Genomic DNA, 21,798 nt, shown 5'->3' with positions numbered 1-21,798 from the left:
TTTTTTTAAGTCTGGACTGATTAAGAGTTCTGAAGAATTCTAGACTGTATGGACTGTTTTGTGATATTTTGGTTGGTCCTAATAAAAGGTGTTCTATGTTTAGATTTTTATATGGACCAGTGCAAATCTGCAATTTCTGTCTCTTTTGGAATTTTAGCCATTCAATTTATTTGTTCAATTTATAGTCCGCTCTCTCCGCATGCAGGCTCAGGGAAGGATTCTCCAACTGAAAGCAGATGTTCTGAGTTGAGATTGTGCTTATGGTGGTAGATTCAGAGGAGTTAGCCGTGTTAGTCTGTAGTCACAAAATAGTAGAGTCCAGTAGCATTTTTAAGACTTACCAACTTTATTGCAGCATAAGCTTTCGAGAACCACAGCTCTCTGTCAGATGGAAATTTCAGCCCATTATAACCTCTCCATGCATCTGACAAAGAGAGCTGTGGTTCTTGAAAGCTTATGCTACAATAAAGTTGGTTAGTCTTAAAGTTGCTACTGGACTCTTTACTATTTTGCTTATGGTGGCTTTCTAAAGGTAAAGGTGGTCCCCTGTGCAAGCACCGAGTCCTTACTGACCCATAGGGGGACGTCGCATTACAATGGCCCTCTTAAAAGGGGAAAGATTTTGGGTACTATAGATCCCTGTGCAGGCAACTGGCTCCATAGCGAAGCCCACTTAAAACTGACTATTAGCCTGACTTAAATAACAAATTATTCCCTAAAGATCTCACTAAGTGGGAAGGAACATAATCACATTATTTTCTACAAGCCCTCTCCGTAACCTGCCCTGCCAGGATAGGGTGAATTGCCTAATAGATGTGGGAAATGAGCACATCAGGGACTGGAAAGGCATAGTCACGTCTCATATCCCTGGTGTACACAGGCCGTGTGACACTGTTGACGCGGCCAGTCACACTGAGAGTATAAGTACTGCAAAGAGAAAGAGGTCCCGACTCCTGATTTCATTCACGGATCTTTCCCTAGATTTTGGCTTTCTTCCCAGGGCATGGTTGGAGGCACATGACACAGCATCTTGCAAGTTTGCATCTGGCCGCTGCCTGAGCAGGAGACGTTTTGAGCATTCTACACACAGCTTTGAATTCCATCATGAAAGAACGGCAGGATAGAAATGCAGTACCTAACCCAGACCACCTCCTCCCACACTATCCAGTCTATCAGTTAAGACCTGCCTCTCAAGCCCTCTCAGAGCCAAGCGACAAGTGATGCCTAACACAGGTTAGACGCTTGTCAGCTTCCCTCAAGTTTTGATGGGAAATGTAGGTGTCCTGGTCTTGCAGCTTGGCTCTTCATTTAATTGAAGTTTACAGAAACACACACACAGCGGAGGGGAAGGGGAGGGAGAACATGTGGTCGGGAGGGGATTGCAGGCGTCGGGCTCTCGCCAGGCGCCCCCCTTCCCCTCCACTGGGTGTGTGTGGGTTTCTATAAACTTCAGTTAAATGGAGAGCCAAGCTGTGAGACCAGGATGCCTACATTTCCCATCAAAACTTGAGGGAAGGCGACAAGTGTCCAACCTGTGTCAGACGTCACTTGTAGCTTGGCTCTCAGTGACCAGAGATGACGCCGGTGGTGACTTAAAACAGAGTCCTTCCCCTTGAGGCTTGCCTGGTACCCCTTTTACTGTATTTAAGGCACCATGCCAAAAGAGATAATTAGGGCTTTTTTCATTCCAGTGCTCTGCTATGGTCTGAGGTCTTTTATGCTGTGTGTCCAGTGGCTTGTCTTTCTTATAAGTTGTTCTTATAATGTTATTATTTTAACTGTAAACTTTCTCAAGCAGGACTCTGATGAGGTGGCAGAGAAATATTTTAAATAAATCATTTAGGACTGAGATCCAAGTGGTCAGTCTGTGCTTGGGCTCGGATCCAATGGCCACAAAGCATACAGATCTGCATGCGTAGAGCCCTAATTCCTGGAAATCAGCTATTTGGAAGGGAGTGGTGAGGAGGGACTGAATTTATTCCCCAGTTTCCTTTCCTGAATGGTGAGTTGGTGGGATTTTGAGATTTTTAAGAGAAGGTTTGCATATGCAGCTTGGTCTGGGGGGAGGGAACCCTACGCACAACACTGACTTGCTTGTAGATTACTCATCCTGATGCAGTTTGTGCACAGAAGTCTGCTTCCATGTGCATATGGAGTACCCCCTAACAGGACCATTCATGCACCAATGCTGTTATCTGGTGCCTTTTCCTTCCTCCTGGTTGCAATATATAGCACAGTCCTGGCTTTTAAAAGGTTTGAAACTGCTAGGATAGGTGAATGCGGGCCTTTTTTTCTGGGAAAAGAGGTGGTGGAACTCAGGACCACGCAATTACATCACTTTGGGTCAACTGGAACAAGGGGGAGTTTTTAAAAGTTTAAATCACCCTTGGTGAAAGTGGTCACATGGCCGGTGGCCCCTCCCCCTGATCTCCAGACAGAGGGGAGATTAGATTGCCCTCCGCTCCAGTGGTGCGGAGGGCAATCTAAACTGCCCTCTGTCTGGAGATCAGGGGGAGGGCCACTGGCCATGTGACCATTTTCAAGAGGTGCCGGAACGCTATTCCACTGCATTCCAGCTGAAAAAAAGCCCTGGGTGAATGGATGAACAAACCAGGTGATAGCATTTTGATTTTTTTAGCTCTGTCCAGTTTTGTTCTTTTCTTTGATAGTTATGTTTGCTTTTGAGTTGGTTGCACTTGTTCCTTAGTTGTGGGAAAGGAAGTTCTTGCGTCTCACTCAGCTGGGGGTGAGGGAGGCAGGAGCTCTTGCCCCTAGATTTGGGAGGGGCCTGGTAAGCATGGTGAAGCCTTCTCCTGCCATCTGCAAATCGTTGGGCCAGGATCTCTGTTGTGATGAGGCATGCTTGCTACAGACGAGAATTCTTTTTCCGAGTCCAGTCTGTAAATGGGACACAGGGCTGATTCCACGTGTTATAAAGTCCTTGTGTCGACGGACTTGTTCTGGACATTATGCATTTGGGATTTCCCAGGCATATTGGGGCCTGATTTGGATGGGGCCACAGTGCATAGAGAGAGGAGGATTACATCTAGCCCCCATGCCTTTTCCCCAACCGGAAACAGTCCTGTTTGCCCCATTGTGGAAACTTGTGTAGGCCATCAATACACACAGGTTTTCCCAGTGAGGCAATTCCAGGGCTATTCCAGGTCAGGAAAATTGTGCAGGGAGAAAGCTTAAGCCAGCCCCCTCCCGTGGCCCATGGTCTCTGAACTGGGCCTGTGAGTGCTTAAGAATTAAATCCCAAGCATCAAACTCCTGGACATGTCTGTTGACAGGATCAATGGTGGAAACATGAGGGACTTTACAATGGGTCCAGATAGCAGCTTGGCACTTGGGTGACCTCAATATTCAGAATCCAGTGGGGGGCTGTGTCAGTTTCCCAGGACACACAATTGCTGAGTTTAAAAAGTCACATATTTTCCTGCAGAAGCCCTTCAAGGGGAGACTTCATTGTGAATCTGCTGAATTTGAATTCATCATGAAGTTTGACATGTTCTCCCAAGGCCTTAACTTGGGATCCCTCCACCGCTACCAATGTAGGCATCGTGAGAACTTTGTAACATTTGAACGTGACCCTGTGTTCTCCTCGTGTTCAAGGTTCAGGATGGATGGGGAAAAGAACCAGTTTAGCAAAACTAGTGAGTTACATAATCAGCTATTACTGTTATTCTGAAAGGCCTCTATACTTTTCTGGATTACATTTGAATTTTACAGGATTACACCCTGCCCTGCATTTCATGGTCCTTTGACCCTGTTTTCCTTTTCTTTCTACATACCATTGTCTGCCTTTGAGTGACCACTACATGCATTTGATGAAGTAGCATCTGGTCCATGTTTGCTTGTGCTTAGTCTTTAAGGTGCCGTGAGGCTCCTACTTATTTTTACTGCAACAGCCTAACAAGGCTACCCTCCCTGCTAAGATTCAGTAGACCAGCATGTCTGCACAGTTCACAGCTACTTACTTCTGATGACCATTTGTAAGTTGTTTTAAGGGGTTGACTGTTTCCACTGAGTAGCCATGGATCCAGATGCCCAATTCAGGGCATCTGGATTTGATAACACCTACATTTGGAAAATCCATTGTGAATGACGACTTGGATCCTTCCAGACATGTTGAATATTTAACTCTTTAACTCTTATACCCAGAAAATCTTGTTGGTTTCTAAGGCGACACTAGACTCAAATCCTACTGCACTCTACAGCAGTTGTTTCTAACTAGAATATCTTGTCCACACAATAAAATATGGCTGTGAATAGTTTCTCTAGCACAACAACAATGCAATATCCAATAGGGGTGTGCTCTCAAACAAGATTTGGGTTTCCTGCTTTGGGGTTGCAGTGAGTTGCCACAACCCTCTCCTCCCCCTCCCATCGGGTAAAAACAGTCAGGAAGCTCAAAGCAGCACTTTTCTTGTGGTTTGCAAATGGCAAGAAAAGTGCTGCGGCTGCTGCCGCTCTACCCAAAGCTTTCCGAAGCATTACAAAGCGCTTCAGAAAACTTTGCTTCGGTATTTCCGAATCGGCTCAGCAATGCTGGGGATGATTCAGGAATACTGAATCTATCCAAATTGGGTACGATTCAGGTTAGAAACCTGAAGCGGAAACCTGAAGCACCCACGCCTAAAATGCAACAATCTGTGGATGTTTCTCTAGATGTAATATTTGTCCCTGACAATGCATTAAATAGCATTCTCCAAAGACTGGAAACTTAGTGTGCTTCCTGCCTGATGAAGGGCAGTTGGGAGGGGGGCTCTTTTTGACTCTCACACACAACATTTCTCATATCTTCCTGCTCTTTCTTCAAATCCTGACTCGTTCACAAGCATCCTCATTTATCACGCATCATCTGTTTTGTGTTTGGGCTCTAAACTTTGGCACCAGACGCCTGTAGGAGTTCAAGTGTATTACCTCAGTTGTAGGACTCAAAGTGAAAGGGAGCCAGGAAATGAATTTATTAGCACTTCAATTAAATTACTTCAAACATTCTTCTGCTCTTCAGACTGCAGCAAGCTTCCCCCCCTTGTTTTTAATATAGCTGCAAAACTTGGTAGAGCGATGCTAGGTTGCAAACGTGGAAAAGGTTGGAAGTTCGTTATTGCAATTTTAAATTCCAGTAGGAAAAAACCCATAAGTAATTCTGACTATGAAGTTGTCATATGGGTTAATTGCTGGCTGACAAAATTGAGAATAAAGGAAAGCTGGTATTGTATCAAGTTGGGTGGGAATTGGCATCAGTCTCTGGTTGGATTTTCAATATCTTCATTCATGATGGAAAGGTAGCAAGCAAGCAGCATGCTAATCAGGCTTGGCTTCTGTTCAATACGTTGAAGACTTATGAGCGAGGCTTACCTCCTGCTCACTCTTTCCCTAAATTGGAGACTTGAGCGTCATATAAGAATGAAGCTGCATTTGGAGAACTGCACCTCAACGTAGAAGATGGAGGGCAGAGAGCTTTCTTTCTTTCCTTTGTCGTTTTGTATATAAAAAAGCTCTCCAACAAGAAGAATTAAGTGTATGCATAGAACACAAAGAACGAACACTGCCCGTCTGTCTTTGGTGGCGTCTTATCACTGGTGTAACCAAGGGAAATACTTGCTTTACACACCCAGAGCAGTACTAACAATTAAAAGACATTATTGAAAAGAAACAAGCCAACAAGAAAAGTTTATAATAACAAAACGGATGGTGTTTAATTGCTATATAGGGCTTCAGTAGAATACAGCATTAAGAATCGAGAAGAACTATCCCCCCATGTTAACTGATTCAAGATGGAAAGAAGTCTTAATGTTAATTAAAATGCGTGAAAGTTTAAAAATCTGCATGTATATCTGTCATGCGTCAGGTGGGGTGAGCCACCTTACGCTGTCACCTTTCTCCCAACCCTTCTGACCTCCATAGCTTGGCCAATAAACAGGCGTGAGGACCTAGCAGAGTAACAACAAACAAAATAGTTTATTTACAAGGAAGTCAGTTAATCAAACAACAAACAAACAAAGAAGCAAGGTGCATTAGCAACAATAGATGGGTGAAAGCAAACTAAACAAAAGGCCCTAGCGCGAGTGAACTCCCTGTCCCTCTGTCTGCCAGGCCTGTCTTCTTACCCTACCTGGACGAGGGCCTCTCCCCCTAGCAGAAACCTCTCCTGGCCTGCTGCTCCCTGGGAGAAAGAACGCACACTTTCCCCCCCTCCCAGACTTATATAGCACCAGCCCCTTGTGTTCCGATTGGCCAAAAAGGGCGCCAAAACGGCTCAGGGGCTCCTGGTAATTGTAGGCAGGCCTACTCCCACTGCTAACAGGTTTCTGAGGCCTTGCTATGCCTTCCTGGCACAGCCAGATCATGACAATATCTCATCCATAATTGCCCCTCACAGGGTCTGAAGAGGCAAAGTGAACGAGAGAGCAGTAGCAGAGCAACTCCAGGTCTGGGGCTTTGGACCCTTTTCAGCCTTTTTTCAGGCCGGACTATGAGATGGAGACAGCTCTGGTGGCTTTGGTTGACCACCTCCACCTGAATGTAAACAAAGGCTGTGCTTCTTTGTTGTTCTTCCCGGATCTGTCAGCATCCTTTGATACAGTAAGTCATGTCATCCCGTTGAGGCATTTGGAGGCAGAAGTGGATACCTGGGGATATGCATTTGACTGGTTTAAACCATTCCTCATGGAATGGAATCAAAGGGTTGCTGCTGGGAACCAGCTATCTTCAGTGTGGGAATTGTGGGTCCCACAGAGCATAATCTTAGCCCCCACTGTTTTTCAACCTTTATGTAATCCTTCAGAAGAAATCATCGGTAGCTTTGGAATTGGATGTTGTCAATATGCAGATGACATCCAGCTCTGTATCTCGCTATCAACTGAACCCAGACAAATCAGAAGCGATGCTGGTTGTGAAGGCAGAGATCTGGAAGGAAATTGTGCGTCCCACTTTCGATGGGGTTTAATTGACCCTTGCTGACTCAGTAAAGAGCCTAGGAGTTCTACTGACTCCAAAACTGCTGCTAGAGAAACAATTTAATGCTGTTGTCAAAAATGCCTATCTTTTATGGACTTAATCTAGCCCAGCAGATGGCCCCTGCCTTAACAGGGCCAATCTGGCCACCTGAATCCACACCGTAGTAACATTGAGACTAAAATGCTGTAACATGTCTTCCGTTGAAATCAACTTGGAGACTCCCATTGGTGCAGAACTCTGCAGCTCGGTTATTGCTGGAAACTAGACAGAGCATGCATTACTCCCAGTCTGCAGTCACTCTAGTGGTTACTCATCAGCTATCGGGCTCAGTGCAAGCTTTTGGCTATCACATACAAAGCGCTTCATGTCATATCATCCACAAGACCACCTCTCCCCTTATCCTCCATCACGGCAACTTTGCTCATCTGAACAGGGCCTTTTACAGGTGCCACCCTACAAATGGGCAAAATCAACAACTGCCCATGCATGTGCATTCTCTATTGTGGTCTCCACCTTATGAAATAGCCTGCTTGATGAACTTAGTAGGGTCTCAACTCTCCTGACTTTCCACAAACTATGCAAAGCTTAATTATTCAACAGGGCTTTCTTACATAGGTAGGAGGGCTGTACTGTAAGGAAATGGTACATAGAGATGCTTGGTAAAGGGACAAGGACTGTTGACTATGCTACTGGGTACCTGCTGAGTAGTTCTGCATCATTTAATATATTTGTGGCTTATGTGCATTATTTAATAATGCCGTAACATGTTAATTGTTTATGCTTTGTGTTAAAGGATTTTTAGACCCCTTTTCATAAATTCTTGGTGTGAGCACATATTCAAGCTGACATCACACAAAGCATGCAGACAAGTAAGACAGCTTTGCTCTAATGTCAAAATTCTTCCTCAGAGATATCCTGCTTGTCAGATAGGTCTCTGGTAGGTGAGGAAGGTCACTGAGCAAAGTCTAAACATTTTTCTTGTTTTGGTTAAGATAATTAAGATTTTAACCTTGAATGCATCCCTTCCCAAGAAAATATCAGATATATGGCACCAGCTTTTCAAATGTTTGTATAATTCGTCACTCAAGCTTGTCAGCTATCCTGTATTCTGGGAAATGTGTCATTTTGCGTCATTCTGACAGAGTGTTTATATTAACCTTTGATCTCTTATTTGGAAAATAAATAGCAATTCTGTAAACAATCAGTGCTAAGGGTATATAAGATTCTCTGATGTGTAAAGATTCTCTAGATTCTCTTTACACATATGATCCTAAAGAGAGGTGTCATGTATCTGGGCTTATTTTATAAACAATAAACTCTTATTTCTTTATAGATCACTGCTTTCGGTGTCTTGGTTCTGTGTGAAGTTATTGACTGAAAAGGGGGGTATGAATTAAAACGCAGAGTACTCCAAAATAAATCCTCCTTCACTTTGTTTCAACATTGTTTTCAGTTCTGTATCGGATTTTGCTTGTATTCACATTTCTGCAATCTGTACCCTGTTGTGTTTTTAAATGTTTGATCGTATTGACCTACACTGTGTAATCCGCCTTGAGTCTCAGCGAGAAAGGTAGACGATAAATAATGCAAATAAATAAAGAGCTGCTTAGTGCATGGTGGCAGAAGAATGGGACATCAGCAGCTTTTGATGTTGTTCTACCCTCTGCCAAGCACAACCCTCCTTGTGGGCTTCTTAAAATGCAAGTGCAAACTTGGCTGTTTCTCTCTCACAGCCCCAGCTGCAGGGGGAAGCAAAAGTTTGGTTATTTGATCGTCTCTTGTTAAGAGTTCCATTGGCTCTACTCTGAAATTTCATCCAAGTGCAGTAATTTTTGAAATCAAAGCTCGGCAACCTTATCAGAGCCAGTCTTGCAAGGATCCAGCTAGCAACCAGTGGTACCATAACCCTAACCCACCCCCAAAGTTTTTAGAAATGTTTCAGAAGTAGCTTTAATGAGCCAAACCTGTGACTTCTGTGTGTATTTTCAGGTGATTTTTTTCATTATGCACATCTCTTTTGATTGGTAGGAAGGCTATTGTTAACACTTTCTTTTCCATCCCTTTAACAGTTACACGTTGGGATTGCACCTTAAATTCTCAATTAAAATTTGCCCCTGCCAATTAATGTTGAACCCTGCCTTGTAACATCGAGTAGAGTTTTTCTTACTTGTGGATAAGAATGGATATTTGTAACAGGTTGATTCCCTGGTCTGTTCAAAGACTGGTATCTGAGGGTAGAGACAAATGGGAACTCTAAAGAGCTGTGGAAGTGGTTTGGATAAACATCCATGCCCCACCTGTCTTTGGGGCAGGACTTCATCATTCCAAACCCATTCACCAATTTTCAAACTGCTACCTTTTGGATTTAGATTTTTTGTGGAGGACGGAAATCTTAAGGAAAAATACCTACAAGAAGCAAAATATTGTCATGTTCTCTACTCCCTTCCCCTTACCATGAAACCCAGTTCAAATTGCATTTCAGATCCTGGTAAGCTTGGTTCACATTGGAGCCAATGAACTATACGTCTTCATGGGTCATTTTGCTTTATAGAAGAGAAGGGCTGTTCCCGTGTTCCTAATGCTGGCTTATGTGTTAACCACAGTTCCAGTGGAATTTGAAGAGTCACTCCAGTCTAAGCCATTAATTTCAGTGGGCTTAGACTGGAGTAACTCTTCTTAGGATTCCTTTGTTACTCGTGAGCCATGCCATCCCATTAAGCATTTGCTCTTCCTTCTGTCCCTTCCGAGACAGATGGAATGACATAATTAGGCACTAAGGGGAAGATTCATGTTTGGAAGTAATTTCATCCATTTTTGCTGTTTTGTGTTTTAATCAGTTTGATTATTGGAATGCAAGAAGGGAAACTGCCAAATTGGCACTGAATTGTTGCAACTGCATATGTTGTAAGTAGAATCGGTTGCTGAAGAAAGGTTGGCACATCTCTTACCACTCTATCCTGCAGTATTTGGAGTCTTTCTACAACTTAAGCAGCTCTTCCATTGTCGGCTTCTCAGGTTGGAGGAAGAATTCAAACTTGCCAAGCAGAGTGGTAGGATGCTTGTCGTTATGTTTAGCCTGACGGGTGGCAAGATGGCAACCTGGATATACTGTGTTGTGTGTGGTCTTATCCATTAGGAGAATGTAGTTTGTTAGAGAAGTTTGCTAATTTGCTCTTGTGGATTGAATCAACCTTTTCCTTCAGTTACCGTGGCCTGGTGGGGCTAGAAAAAATGTACCAAGCAGCAGGTCCCTTTCGATGCCAACTCCCTCGTGGTGCCCTTGTTTTGCCATCTTCCTTCAAGCACCCTCTTGTTTTTTTTTTAGATGACTAGCTAATTTTTAAAAAATCTGAAGGCCTTAGCTGATTACTTTTTCACTTTTTGAATGCCCATTGAACTTTGGTGTTTGTGTTTTTAATTGACATGGTTGTATGCTGTTTTTTATTTTTACTTACATAATTTGTGAACTACATTGAGGGTTTTTAGCTCTGAAGACAGACTAAAAAAATCTATGTAACTTTCTGGGGTCTTCTCAGTGATACGCAAATCCAGTTTTGAATACATCCCCCTCTAAGTAAGCCTGCTTATTCAATCTTGCCCCATTAGATTTTCTTGCTTGCTTTTGAGCCTCTGCTAAGTTGAATTTTTAGATGCCTTCTAATCCCTTCTGTGGTGCTTTCCACAGCTAAACATCTCTAATAGCCATAATGAGACAGGCAATGCTGACCCGTATTACCTTTCTGGTTGTCCTACGCTTGGACGCTCACCAAATGGGAGTCCTATTAAACAGTTAGGGCACCTGAGACAGACACAAGAAGATTTTTCCATTGTCATTAACAGATGGATTTTAGTTTTTGCCCTAACTAGGCTAACCTAAACGAATTCCGTAAGAACCCCATATGCTCTTTTATCACAAATCATAATTCTGAATGAAGGATTTTTGTTACCAGTCCCCTAAACTGAATGAGAATAAGATCTAGGTGGGAAGGAAGGAGCGGGTGAAGGACAAGAATGTAATATCTGAATTAATTGAGAGTGATGCAAATTAACTTTTTTTAAACTTGAGATTTCGTTCAGGCTCCCTTTTCCACTTTCTTTTTGTTTCCTCGGCATTTCCCCAACAGTATAATAATGATGTCAGTGGCGATACATTTTAATTTGATGTGTCTTCTCTACAAATCTGAGGCAAAACGCACCCGCCCACACAACCTGACTGAAACAGGAAGAGCAAAGGCAGCACTTCACTGTGTGTTGTTGTCAGGCGTACTGGATTTCTCTCTGAATAACGTCCAGCCAATTTCAAAGCACTGCAGCGGCAGCCACTCTCTGCCCCATATGGGTGTATCCTCTCCGTTACTGGGATGCTCTTTCTTCTCATCCACCCACATTTGCCTGCTGGGTTATGAGTCAGAGCACTACTGGACCGGTTCTACAAGGACCGGCTGAATGGCTCTTGAAGGACTCACGAGTTCTCTCAGGTGAGCTCACAGCTTTAATTAGAGACAAAACATTGTCTGTATTCATGGCAAATTGGAAACCCTTTATGGACTTTCTACGAGAGACGAAGAAAAACAAATCAATGATTTGTGTTTTTGATTTTTAAGAATAAGGATGTGGGTTACTAAGAAGATGAGATCCAGATATTAATTTAAACCAAAAGCTGATTGACACTAAAGGAGGAAGTGTCATAGGGGGAAAAAACTGTAATGGATTAACAATATGCTTATCATGCTCCTTGGTTGTTTTTACTTTGTATTAGATTGAGTGTAGGCCACTGTTGGCTCTTTTTAGTATCATTGTAATGTCTTCTTTGTGTCTGTCTGTCTGTCTGTCTCAATTTATATTCCGCCCTCCCCACATCAGAAGGCTCAGGACGGATTACAACCAGTATAATAATTTAAAATACAAATAGCTTTAAAACCAATAAAACTATATAAATATTTAAAAACATACAGCAGCAGACTTCTCCAAAACCCACCACCCAACCGCCTCCAAAGGTATTTAACAAGGCCGGGTGGTAACTGCTTCCAGTAGGGGGGCACGTTCTTCTCTAGTTGGCCGGCGGGGAGGTCCAGCCAGCGTCAACCGTACACCTGGCGGAACAGCTCCGTCTTGCAGGCCTGGCGGAAGGATAGCAAGTCTTTCTTTCTTCTGCTCTACCTTTTAACTTTTCCGCAATAAAAAAAAAAAAGAGTTCTCTCAGGTGTGACTCTCTGCATTTCTTTCTGTATAGAGCCCGTGTGGGATAGTAGTTAGACTAGAATCTGGAAGACCTGAGTTCAAATCCCCACTCTGCCATGGGAGCTTGCTGGTTGACCTTGGACCAGTCACACCGTCTCAGCTTAGCCTGCCTCACAAGGATTGTTGTGAGGATAAAATGGAGGAGAGTGACGGAAGCCACTATTGCTCCCTATGGGGAAGAAAGGCAGGGTATAAGTGAATAAATAAAATAAAATATTTCTTTTTTCCCCTCTTTTTTTTAAATTTTTTTTTTTATTGAGTATTTTAAAGGAATATTACATATAGGTTTCCCAATTATTCTCTACATATCAATATCAATTACCTTATAATTATCCGATGATATGTATATTCCCTCCCTCCCTTTTTTCTCTAGACCCCCAACAGCGCTTAAACCCTTTAAATTCTTTAAGTTTCCCCTCTATTCTATTTCTATTCATTCTCAAAGGTAAAGTTCTTGAATATAACATAACCTCATCGTTTTACCCCCATCAAAAATTATCTATGGACCACAATTGGCCTTTTACATCCCACCTGAGTTCCACATAGTCTTTACACTTTTCTCAATCTTTTAGAAATTCATTTGAGCTTTGTTCCTTCAGCTTTCTGGTCAGTTTGTCCATTTCCACCATGTACAGTAATTTTTGTATCCATTCTTCCATTGCTTCCAATATTGTGCATACAGTAGTCTTGCTGCCACAATCATATACCACATTAATGTTCTGTCTATTACATTGACATTTTCCATATTCAATCCTAACAGAAACATTTCAGGGTCTTTCAACAAATTACCCTTCATTATTTTCAACGTTTCTGTATATATATTAGACCAATATTGTTTTGCCTTGTTGCAAGACCACCACATATGGTAAAAGGAACCTTCATGCCGTTTACATTTCCAACATTTGTTTGACATAGCATTACTCATATTTGCTCATTTTTTTGGTATTAAATACCATCTATACATCATCTTATATCCATTTTCTTTTAAATGAACACATGTAGATATTTTCATACCATTTTCCCACAAATATTCCCATGCATCCATTGTGATCTCTTTATTAAAATTTAACGCCCATCTCACCATTTGAATCTTAACCCCTTCGTCTTCTGTATACCATTTTAATAGCAATTTATAAGGCTTAGAAATTATCTTTGTTTCATCCCCTAGCAAAAGTTCTTCTAGTTGTGAGTTTCTAATTCTAAAACCCACTTTCCTTTTGTCCGATTCAAATAAGTCTTTAATTTGTGTATATTGTAGCCATCCATATTTAAAAGGTATCTCTTCTTTCTTCATTTTGACTATATCTCCTTCCATCATTAACAAATCCTTATATGTTATCCATTCTTCCCCTTGGTAATCTGTATGCGGTTTTATCACCTCTGCCAGAATTGTCCATTAAGGTCTTTTCTCCTCTATATATTTTTTATATTTTTGTCAAACCGAGAATATATTTTTCCTTATATAGTGATGCTGAAACATACCATCCATTTTATATTTATCATACCATAAATATGCATGCCAACCAAACAGATTATTATGACCCTCCAAAGTTAGTAATTTGCGATTAGTTGAGTTAACCCAGTTTCTCAACCATGACAAGCAAATTGCTTCATGATATAGTCTCAGGTTGGGTAATTGTAGGCCACCTCTTTCCTTTGCATCACACAACACTTTCATCTTAACTCTTGGTTTTTTCCCGGCCTGTACAAAATTTAATAATTTCCTTTGCCATTTGTCAAATTGCTTTTTCTCTTTTACAATTGGGATTGTTTGTAGTAAGAACATCCCTCTTGGCAATACATTCATTTTCACAACTGCTATACGACCCAACAATGACAGATTCAATCTATTCCACTTTGTCAAATCTTTTTCCAGTTGAGCCCATAGTTTTTCATAATTATTCTTAAATAAATCAGTATTTTTCATTGGTAATTCTACTTCCAAATATTTTGGTTTTTGGACCACTTCACACTCTGTGAGATTCATTAATTCAGCCTGTTTCACTTTCGTCATGTTTTTACAGAGCAATTTAGATTTTGACTTGTTAATATAAAACCCTGCCAGATCCCCAAACTCTTTAATCTTGTTTAATAAATAAAATAAAATATTTCAAGCCCACATGCTTCTCAGTTTATTTAGGGGAAAGGGATTTTTATGAAAATCAGAGGGGAACAAGAGAAATCAGGCCTGGTTATAAATGGCAGAATACAGGCCCTGGTGGAGGGATGTCATACAGAATTTATGTGGTTGAGGCAGGGAATCAATGCTGGAGGTGAGATGGGTTCACAGAGAAGTAACAGATTGTTCAAATACTAATGAATGGGGTGAGTAATGAGCTACACTGTATTCCCAAATCACTCATGCTTAGGGCTTTTTTCCTGCTAATAGAGGTGTAGGAATTCAGTGGTGTAGTGAGGGTTGCCATGTCCTGGGACCACATGATGGGTCCCAGGACATGGGGACCACATTGCGCAGGGCGTGCCCCTGGGCTTGCTTGCAAAAGAGCTGGGCACCGTGGGCTGAGCTCCATCCAGCAAGGTGGGGGAGCCAGCACACTGCCCAGACAAGCCGCAGCCTGCTGCTTTGCCCCCCAAGAGGGCAGTGGGGTGGGTGCGCCTGCATTTCAGCTGGGCCATGGCCTGGCAGCTCATCCCACTCCTTAAGGGGAGGCTGGGCGAGCGGGCACATTGCGCTGTTGGCCGCAGCCCGGAGCTTCGCCTGACCGCATCCAGGAGGGTGGTGGGGTGTGTGTGTGTGCTGCTCAGCCAAGCTGCAGCCCGGGACCTGACCCCACCCCTCCCAAGAGCCACAGGCTGTGTGATCATCTGCTCCATGGCCCTTCTGGGGGGGTCAAGTTGGATGTGTGTGAAGCCTTCGCCAGAGGTGGACATCCCAACCCACCTCCCTAATGGAATGGAGGGGAGGAGACTCCCGGTATGGGCCAGCACGCTGTTCCCTCACCCTCCCACCATGTGCGCTTCCCACCCTCGCAGGAGCAGGTTTACCTTCTGAAAAGGCCATTTCCTCCAGGGGAACTGATCTTTATCTGGAGATCAGGGGGACGGGGTCAGCACACACGTGATTTCTTTTGAGAGGTCTCAGAATGCCGTTCCACCACATTCCAGCAGAAAAAAAGCCCTGCTTGTGCTGGCTCAGTTCAGGTGAAACTACAATTTGATGGTTCGTGTCTGGGCCTTGGGCTTTCAAGAGCATTTATTTGATTGCTCCATATCCTGCGGTGTCCCATGGGCCTAGTGTGACTTTACATCACTTTTTCCAAATGTATTTCTGTTGCTAAAGGGCTCATGATCTAAAATAATATATAATTTATAACAGTGCATTATAATATGATCTGGACACCCGGAGCATAATCCGAGGTTGGTGGTGATGGTATCTCTGGAACTCTGCCCAGGAGGTTGATGAATCTGTACTCCAGGGTCCCAGAATGCCCCTCCTCTTGAGGAGCAGCATCAACTGTCAATTGAACCCATCCAAAAAGATGCTGCAGACTGAGATGAGCTTGGTAGGGCCTAGATCTCAGTCCTAAGGAGTGTGGTGTTGATATCTCTGGAGCTCCAATTCCTTCCTTTGTTTCCTTTTTTCTCAGCAAGTCTTTTCCTCTTACATCTGGACTGAGCAGGCTATAGCTAGTGTAAATCATAAGTTTGCCTGGGAACCAGAATTGCAACCTACAGCTTGCAGTTCTGCCTCCTGAGCACACTGTAGTGTATAACAGCAGCAAGAGCAAACTGAAGGTGAATATCGGGTCCCCTCTTCCCACAGGAGGGTAAGGGGACCTCGCAACCCCAGACAGCAGGTCAGTTCAGATATAACTATTTCAATTTTCCAACCCATGGTAGATCAGGAACATGCTGTGGTCTTACATACTCTAGTCACTTATGCATTGTAACTTTCTTACTTCCCTGGGAGTGCAACCTGGTGACCTGTTTCCCTGCCTTTCCCCCTGCTCACTAGGTGAGTGGTAGAGGGGGTCGGAGCAGGGGATCCCCTGCCCCTACCAGGCGAACGGCAACTCTACTGCTGACTGTAGCATTGAGATGAAAAAACAGCCAAGTATGGTTGAATGATACAGCAGATAAATTCACACTAAACTACCGCTACTCAGGTGTGAATGCTTCCCTGGGAGAAGGACCTCCAGTCGTATACTGTTAGAGTGAATGCTCCCCGTGTGAAAGCTTAGTAGAAAGTTCTAAAGTTAATACCTGTTGTAGACAACTGAGCATATCTGACACAGTTGAGAGGAACAAATACTTCGATTTGGGGAGTTTACATCAAATAAGTAAGGGAATAAAACCTTTTATTCTTGCAAGGAGAGGAAAAATGATATTCTTCCAGTGAAATTGCTTGATTTCTTCCCCGCCCCCTTTGGTTCAGACTAGAATATGATGGTCTACATGTGAAACCATGTGTTTTACCTTGTCATCTGATGTTCACATGCTGGCGGTTTGCTGAAAAAAGGCTGGCAGTGATAGTTATTGCTTGTTCATTTGCAGAAAGTGGCGCTGCTCACAAAGCTGACATAAACTAGTTTGACAGTGTGTGACTGGGATTTAGACAGTCAGTTCTGTAGCAATTGTACAGTGTGCTTGATCCAAAATGCTATTTTGGAAGGAGGCTATAGAGAGATTTGCCGTAATTAACATGGACTTAGTAGAGCTGTTTCTGCCTTATGTTTATATAGGGAAATAGTAATTATCTATCTGCGTAACCAGTTGGTAGCATTCAACCTGCCTCTGTCTTTGTTGTTCAACTTGGTCTCTACAATCATAGCATATTGCAGTTCTGCTTTAGTAACTTTAAATCTCAACCTTAAGGGCTCAATTAGAGCAATTTGTGGAAGGCTGATTGCATAATCACCTTTATTCCTTTTTGGAGAACGTACTAGTATGCAAAAGCTTACCAAGAAGTGGCTGCTAGAGGTGTTGAAAACAAAACAAATGGGCTGGAAATACACCTGGAATTCACGGTTTTGTTTTGTTAAAGTAGCTTCTGGAACGGTGAACCGTTTGGGAAAGACACTGTAATGAGTCCCCCCCACCCACCCACCCAGTTCATGTGCTATGTTTAAGTCCTTGATGGAATGTCCTGGTAGACTGAAGTGTTCTCCTACTGGTTTCTGGATCTTGCCATTTTTGATGTCAGATTTGTGTCCAGAAACCAGTGGGAGAACACTTCAATCTACCAGGACATTCCATCAAGGACTTAAAGGTCAACATAGTTCAACAGAAACATTTCAAAAACAAATCCAAGGGGAAGCTGCTGAATTGGAATTTATATGTAAATTTGACTCAGTCAGACTTGGATTGAATAGAGACTCTGGACGGTTATCTCATTACCAGAGGTAACTGCCTTCAGGCGTTCCATTTAGATTCGGCAATGGAGGGGAGGGGTCACACCCAACCTTGATTGCGCACTCCACCTCTTTCATGACTTTTGCAACTGATTTGCATCTACTCCCCCTCCCTTCCCCACCTATATATCTCTGGCCAGTTTCTTCATACCCTCCATGCATCTGAAGAAGAGAACTGTGTTTCTCGAAAGCTTATGCTACAATAAAGTTGGTTAGTCTTAAAGATGCTACTGGACTCTTCTCTATTTTGCAACTACAGACTAACATGGCTAACTCCTCTGGATCTACGTTTATATGAATGGAACTCATTAATTAAATGTATGGTTGCTTGCTGTTTTTACTGACTTTGGCTGTAAAAAGATTACAACGTTATTGTTGATGCAACATAAATTGTGCAGTGACTATTTGGTAAAAGAGTTACTATAAGACTTAATTGATATAATTGATACACGCATGGCAATTGAACCTTTATAGAATTCATACACAGTGTTACTTGTCATGCTATGGATGACAGGATACAGCAGACAGATCTCTGACCCACTTGCAGTAAGACACACGCACTTACTAATCAGATCATTCAGAAATCAAATCATTTCCATATACAGGTCCATAGGTCTACTTAGAAGCAAGGCAGGCATCTCGCAGCATGAGTAGAAGTTGACAGGAATGACATCATGTGAGAGACATTTCTCTTTTACCTTCTTGTTTACTCCTTCCCCCCCTCCCAACTGTAAACAATACTTTGGCGCTCTCGTTGTGTGAGAACATTTCACATACTTGTGATATCATGATGAGTTACTAGGAGGCAAGACACAGCACTGTCTGGGAATGAGCACAAAGTCATTAACACTGGAAGCTGTTACAGTCCAACAGATAAACACCTGTGAAAGCCTGAGAAAGAAGAGTTATGACACTGGCAAAGTGATATTGAGCTATAGCTAGATACACTTCGTTTGGCAGAACCGAATCAAAATTGGCATGGATGGGGCTCGGACATGACAGTACTTCAGCGGCTTTATTATTTGGTTTTCAACTGTGTTCCTATTTGTAGTAAAGGCTAGGACTGTGGGCAGACTGAGAGAGCTGAGGATGGAAAGCACAAGCTTAAGCATGAGGAGGTGTAATGTAGAAAGGAAGAAGCCAAACGACAGAGCCATGGAGGAATGCTCTCTACCGTTGCTTCGTCCAAAGGCAAAAGGCGCTGTGCCCTTGTTCTCTGCATATGTGTACTTACAGCAGGTTCTGACAAAAGACTGCCCCCCCCAAAGGTGGTTCTGAAGATGCTCATTATTCCACAGTTGGTGCTGTAAGATTGACCTGAGGGCCCTGACCCATGTGTTGCAAGACCACTAACACTGTGTGTATGCGCATGGTCCTTTGCACCATTTCACTTTGTGCTTCTTGACTTCGGTATTGCAACTCAGGTGCCATGCGGCCAACAATTAGAACCTGAATATTATGCATTTGTTTAATTTATTATTGCTTACGACATGCAGTGCTAATCAACATATATGTTGCTTAAAGTATAAACTATAGCCCACCTTCTCTTGCATAATCGTCTCAGTTTCCATTTCATCATAGTCTTAAAATATGCTACAGTTTTTTAAAGTAACTGTCAAGCAGGTGATGTCTCACTTTGATAGTAACTGTAGCAGCCGGGGGCATCTTTTTTAGCTTGGCAGTAACGATGTCTTCAAAATGTGGCGAGAGGTCTGCGCCGAGCAGTAGCGTTGCTCCCTGTGAAATGTGTGGGCTTGCCTCTTTCGATAGTGACACCATGGGTGGTAGGGATTGCTTGGCAGGAGTTGTGGCTTTCGTTATTGCAACATGACTCTCGTTTTAGTTACAGTGTGGCACAAGAGAGCTTCTTGATGAAAATAGGAAGGGCTACATTGATGGCTTGGCAGAGCTTCCCTGGAGTTATTTTGAGGTTGTAAATACACAGTAACACCAGCCGTTTATACCACCGCTTCATCCTTGGGGCTGCCTAAGCTGTGAACGTGTGGAGTGTCTATAGTGGCATAATGACTTATTATTATTATATTAAATTTATAGTCTGCTCTCCCTGCAATAGGGCTCAGAATGGTTAACATCATTTATAGATACAACTGCAATAAAATTACATTAAAATTCAGCAACATATAACTCAAGGCGGCAGCTCACCCCAAGCCAGTAAATCCCATGAGATGGAATTGGTAGACAATATTAAGCGTGTCAGTGGAAAACCTGGGTCAGGGGGGTTTCAGTCCCCGCAACAGGAGACGAGCAAGGGAGCTCGCCTACGCCCCGACCTCAACCATATGCCTGGTGGAATATCTCTGTTTTACAGGCCTAGCAGAAGGATAGCAAATCTCGCTTGACCCTAGTTTCTACAGACAGAGAGTTCCACCAAGTTGGTGCCAGGACCAAAAAAGCCCTGGCCAAGGCCCAGAGAGCATCCTTGAGGCCAGGGACCACTAGCAGCTGTTTTTCGGCCAATCAGAGCAACTCGAGATGAACCCTGTGCTCTGAGTAGCCTCTTGCCTTACAAAGCATGTGTGAGTGTCGGGGACAATCATGGCCCCTCTTCCCCCCCAGTTTGTTCCTGCATCTCTCTAGATACAATCCAAGTGAGGTAAGAGCCAGTTTGGTATAGTGGTTAAGAGTGACAGGATTCTAATCTGGAGAGCCAGGTTGGATTCCCCGCTCCTCCACTTGAAGCCAGCTGGGTGACCCTGGGTCAGTCACGGCTGTCTCAGAGCTCTCTCAGCCCCACCCACCTCACAGGGTGTTTTGTTGTGGGGATATTAATAACATACTTTGCAAACTGCTCTGCGTGGGTGTTAAGTTGTCCTGAAGGGTGGTATATAAATTGAATGTAAAAAAAATGTTTTAAAAAAGTGTTTGTGTCTGCGTGTGTAATATATATTTGGCCAAATGTATTTGGTTGGTTTTGCAAAATCAAAATAATCTTCCTTTCTTAACAGAGGAGGAGCTCAGGAAGCTGAGAGAAGAAACAAACGCTGAAACGCTGAAACAAGAATTAGAAAAAGAACGTCAGAGGAGGATAGAGCTGGAACAAAAAGTCAATGAAATAATTAAAACAAGGTAAGGGAGATGTGTGGCTTGTGTTCTAGAGGACAGTTTGCTCTCCAGATGGCATTGAGTTAGTGATGTGATGGGCAATAACATAGGGGCCATTTCCACACAGCTTACCTTGTTGCAGAAAATAGCGAAATCTCGTGCAAAATCATGCGAGAAGACACTGTTATCGCGACTTCTTGTGCAATAACAGCGTCTTCTCGTGTGATAACAGCGTCTTCTCGTGAGATTTCATGCGAGATTTCGCTATTTTTCACAACAAGGTAAGCTGTGTGGAAACGGCCCTGATGTCCCGTTGAGTGAGGTGAGGAATTGGTTGTTACAAACTTAAGGCTGTTTTCACACATCCTAAAAAGCGCACCCCACTCACTGAACGCTGGCAGCTTTTGCGCGGGATTTCCGATGTCTCTGTTTCCAAAACAGATGCAGGTAGTTTTGCTTCTATTTTCACGGTGGTGCAAAAACTGCCTGCATCCGTTTTGGAAATGGAAACGTCAGAAATCCTGCGCAAAAGCCACCGATGTTCGGTGAGTGGGGCGCTCTTTTTAGGACGTGTGGAAAACAGCCTTAGTCTGAAGTAGTGACGTTCTATTTTTCGGATAAGCAAGTGGAGCCAAGTGCTGAGGGGCGGGGGCCAGCTTCCCAGACCAGGGGCCTGCACCGGATGTGCCTGGGCGTGCTCCCCTGGTCATTCTCCGCCCCTCCATATCATGGCGGCCGCTGTGCCGTCTCCCCACTCGCCTCCCCCGCACCGCCCACAACCCGGTCTCCCACTTAAGTCTGGGAGCCGTTGTAAAACCCAGAGAGATCAGATCTCTTGGAAGTTTTTGCGGTGGCCATGTTCAAAAGCTGGCATGCACCATGTGAATGATGTCTCTCTTGCCTGCTTGTCACTGTCCTGCTGTCCTACAGAGATGCTACGCCACCCCTCCCTTTCTTTTGGTTTGTTATGCTTGGGGTGGCTTCAAGCACTTCTCAAGTTCTGTCTCAGATACCACAAAAATACATAAGAAGCCAAATTCATCCCCCAGGGAGAGTCCACTGATGTAACTCCTCAAGAAGATCAATTTGGTTCATTATTGTTTGAGGAGAAACCATAACATCAAAATGAGTGGGATTGGAAGCACAGCAGACA

The 21,798-nt window shown here is 43.4% G+C and overlaps 1 protein-coding gene across 3 annotated transcripts in view; it reads left to right on the top strand.

Moving 5' to 3' along the window:
* Window positions 1–21,798, top strand: part of GRAMD4 (GRAM domain containing 4) — a 124,692-nt gene that overhangs the window by 54,073 nt on the left and 48,821 nt on the right. For all 3 annotated transcript variants that reach the window (XM_054988365.1, XM_054988366.1, XM_054988364.1), the window contains exon 4: window positions 20,549–20,669. In XM_054988365.1, the coding sequence (XP_054844340.1) occupies window positions 20,549–20,669 (121 nt within the window). The remainder of the gene's footprint in view (window positions 1–20,548; window positions 20,670–21,798) is intronic.

Source organism: Eublepharis macularius, chromosome 9 (genome assembly GCF_028583425.1).
Source record: "Eublepharis macularius isolate TG4126 chromosome 9, MPM_Emac_v1.0, whole genome shotgun sequence".
Taxonomy (NCBI): Eukaryota; Metazoa; Chordata; class Lepidosauria; order Squamata; family Eublepharidae; genus Eublepharis; species Eublepharis macularius.
The sequence above is the reverse complement of the archived record's forward strand: the minus strand, read 5'-3'. Positions and strand labels throughout refer to the sequence as shown.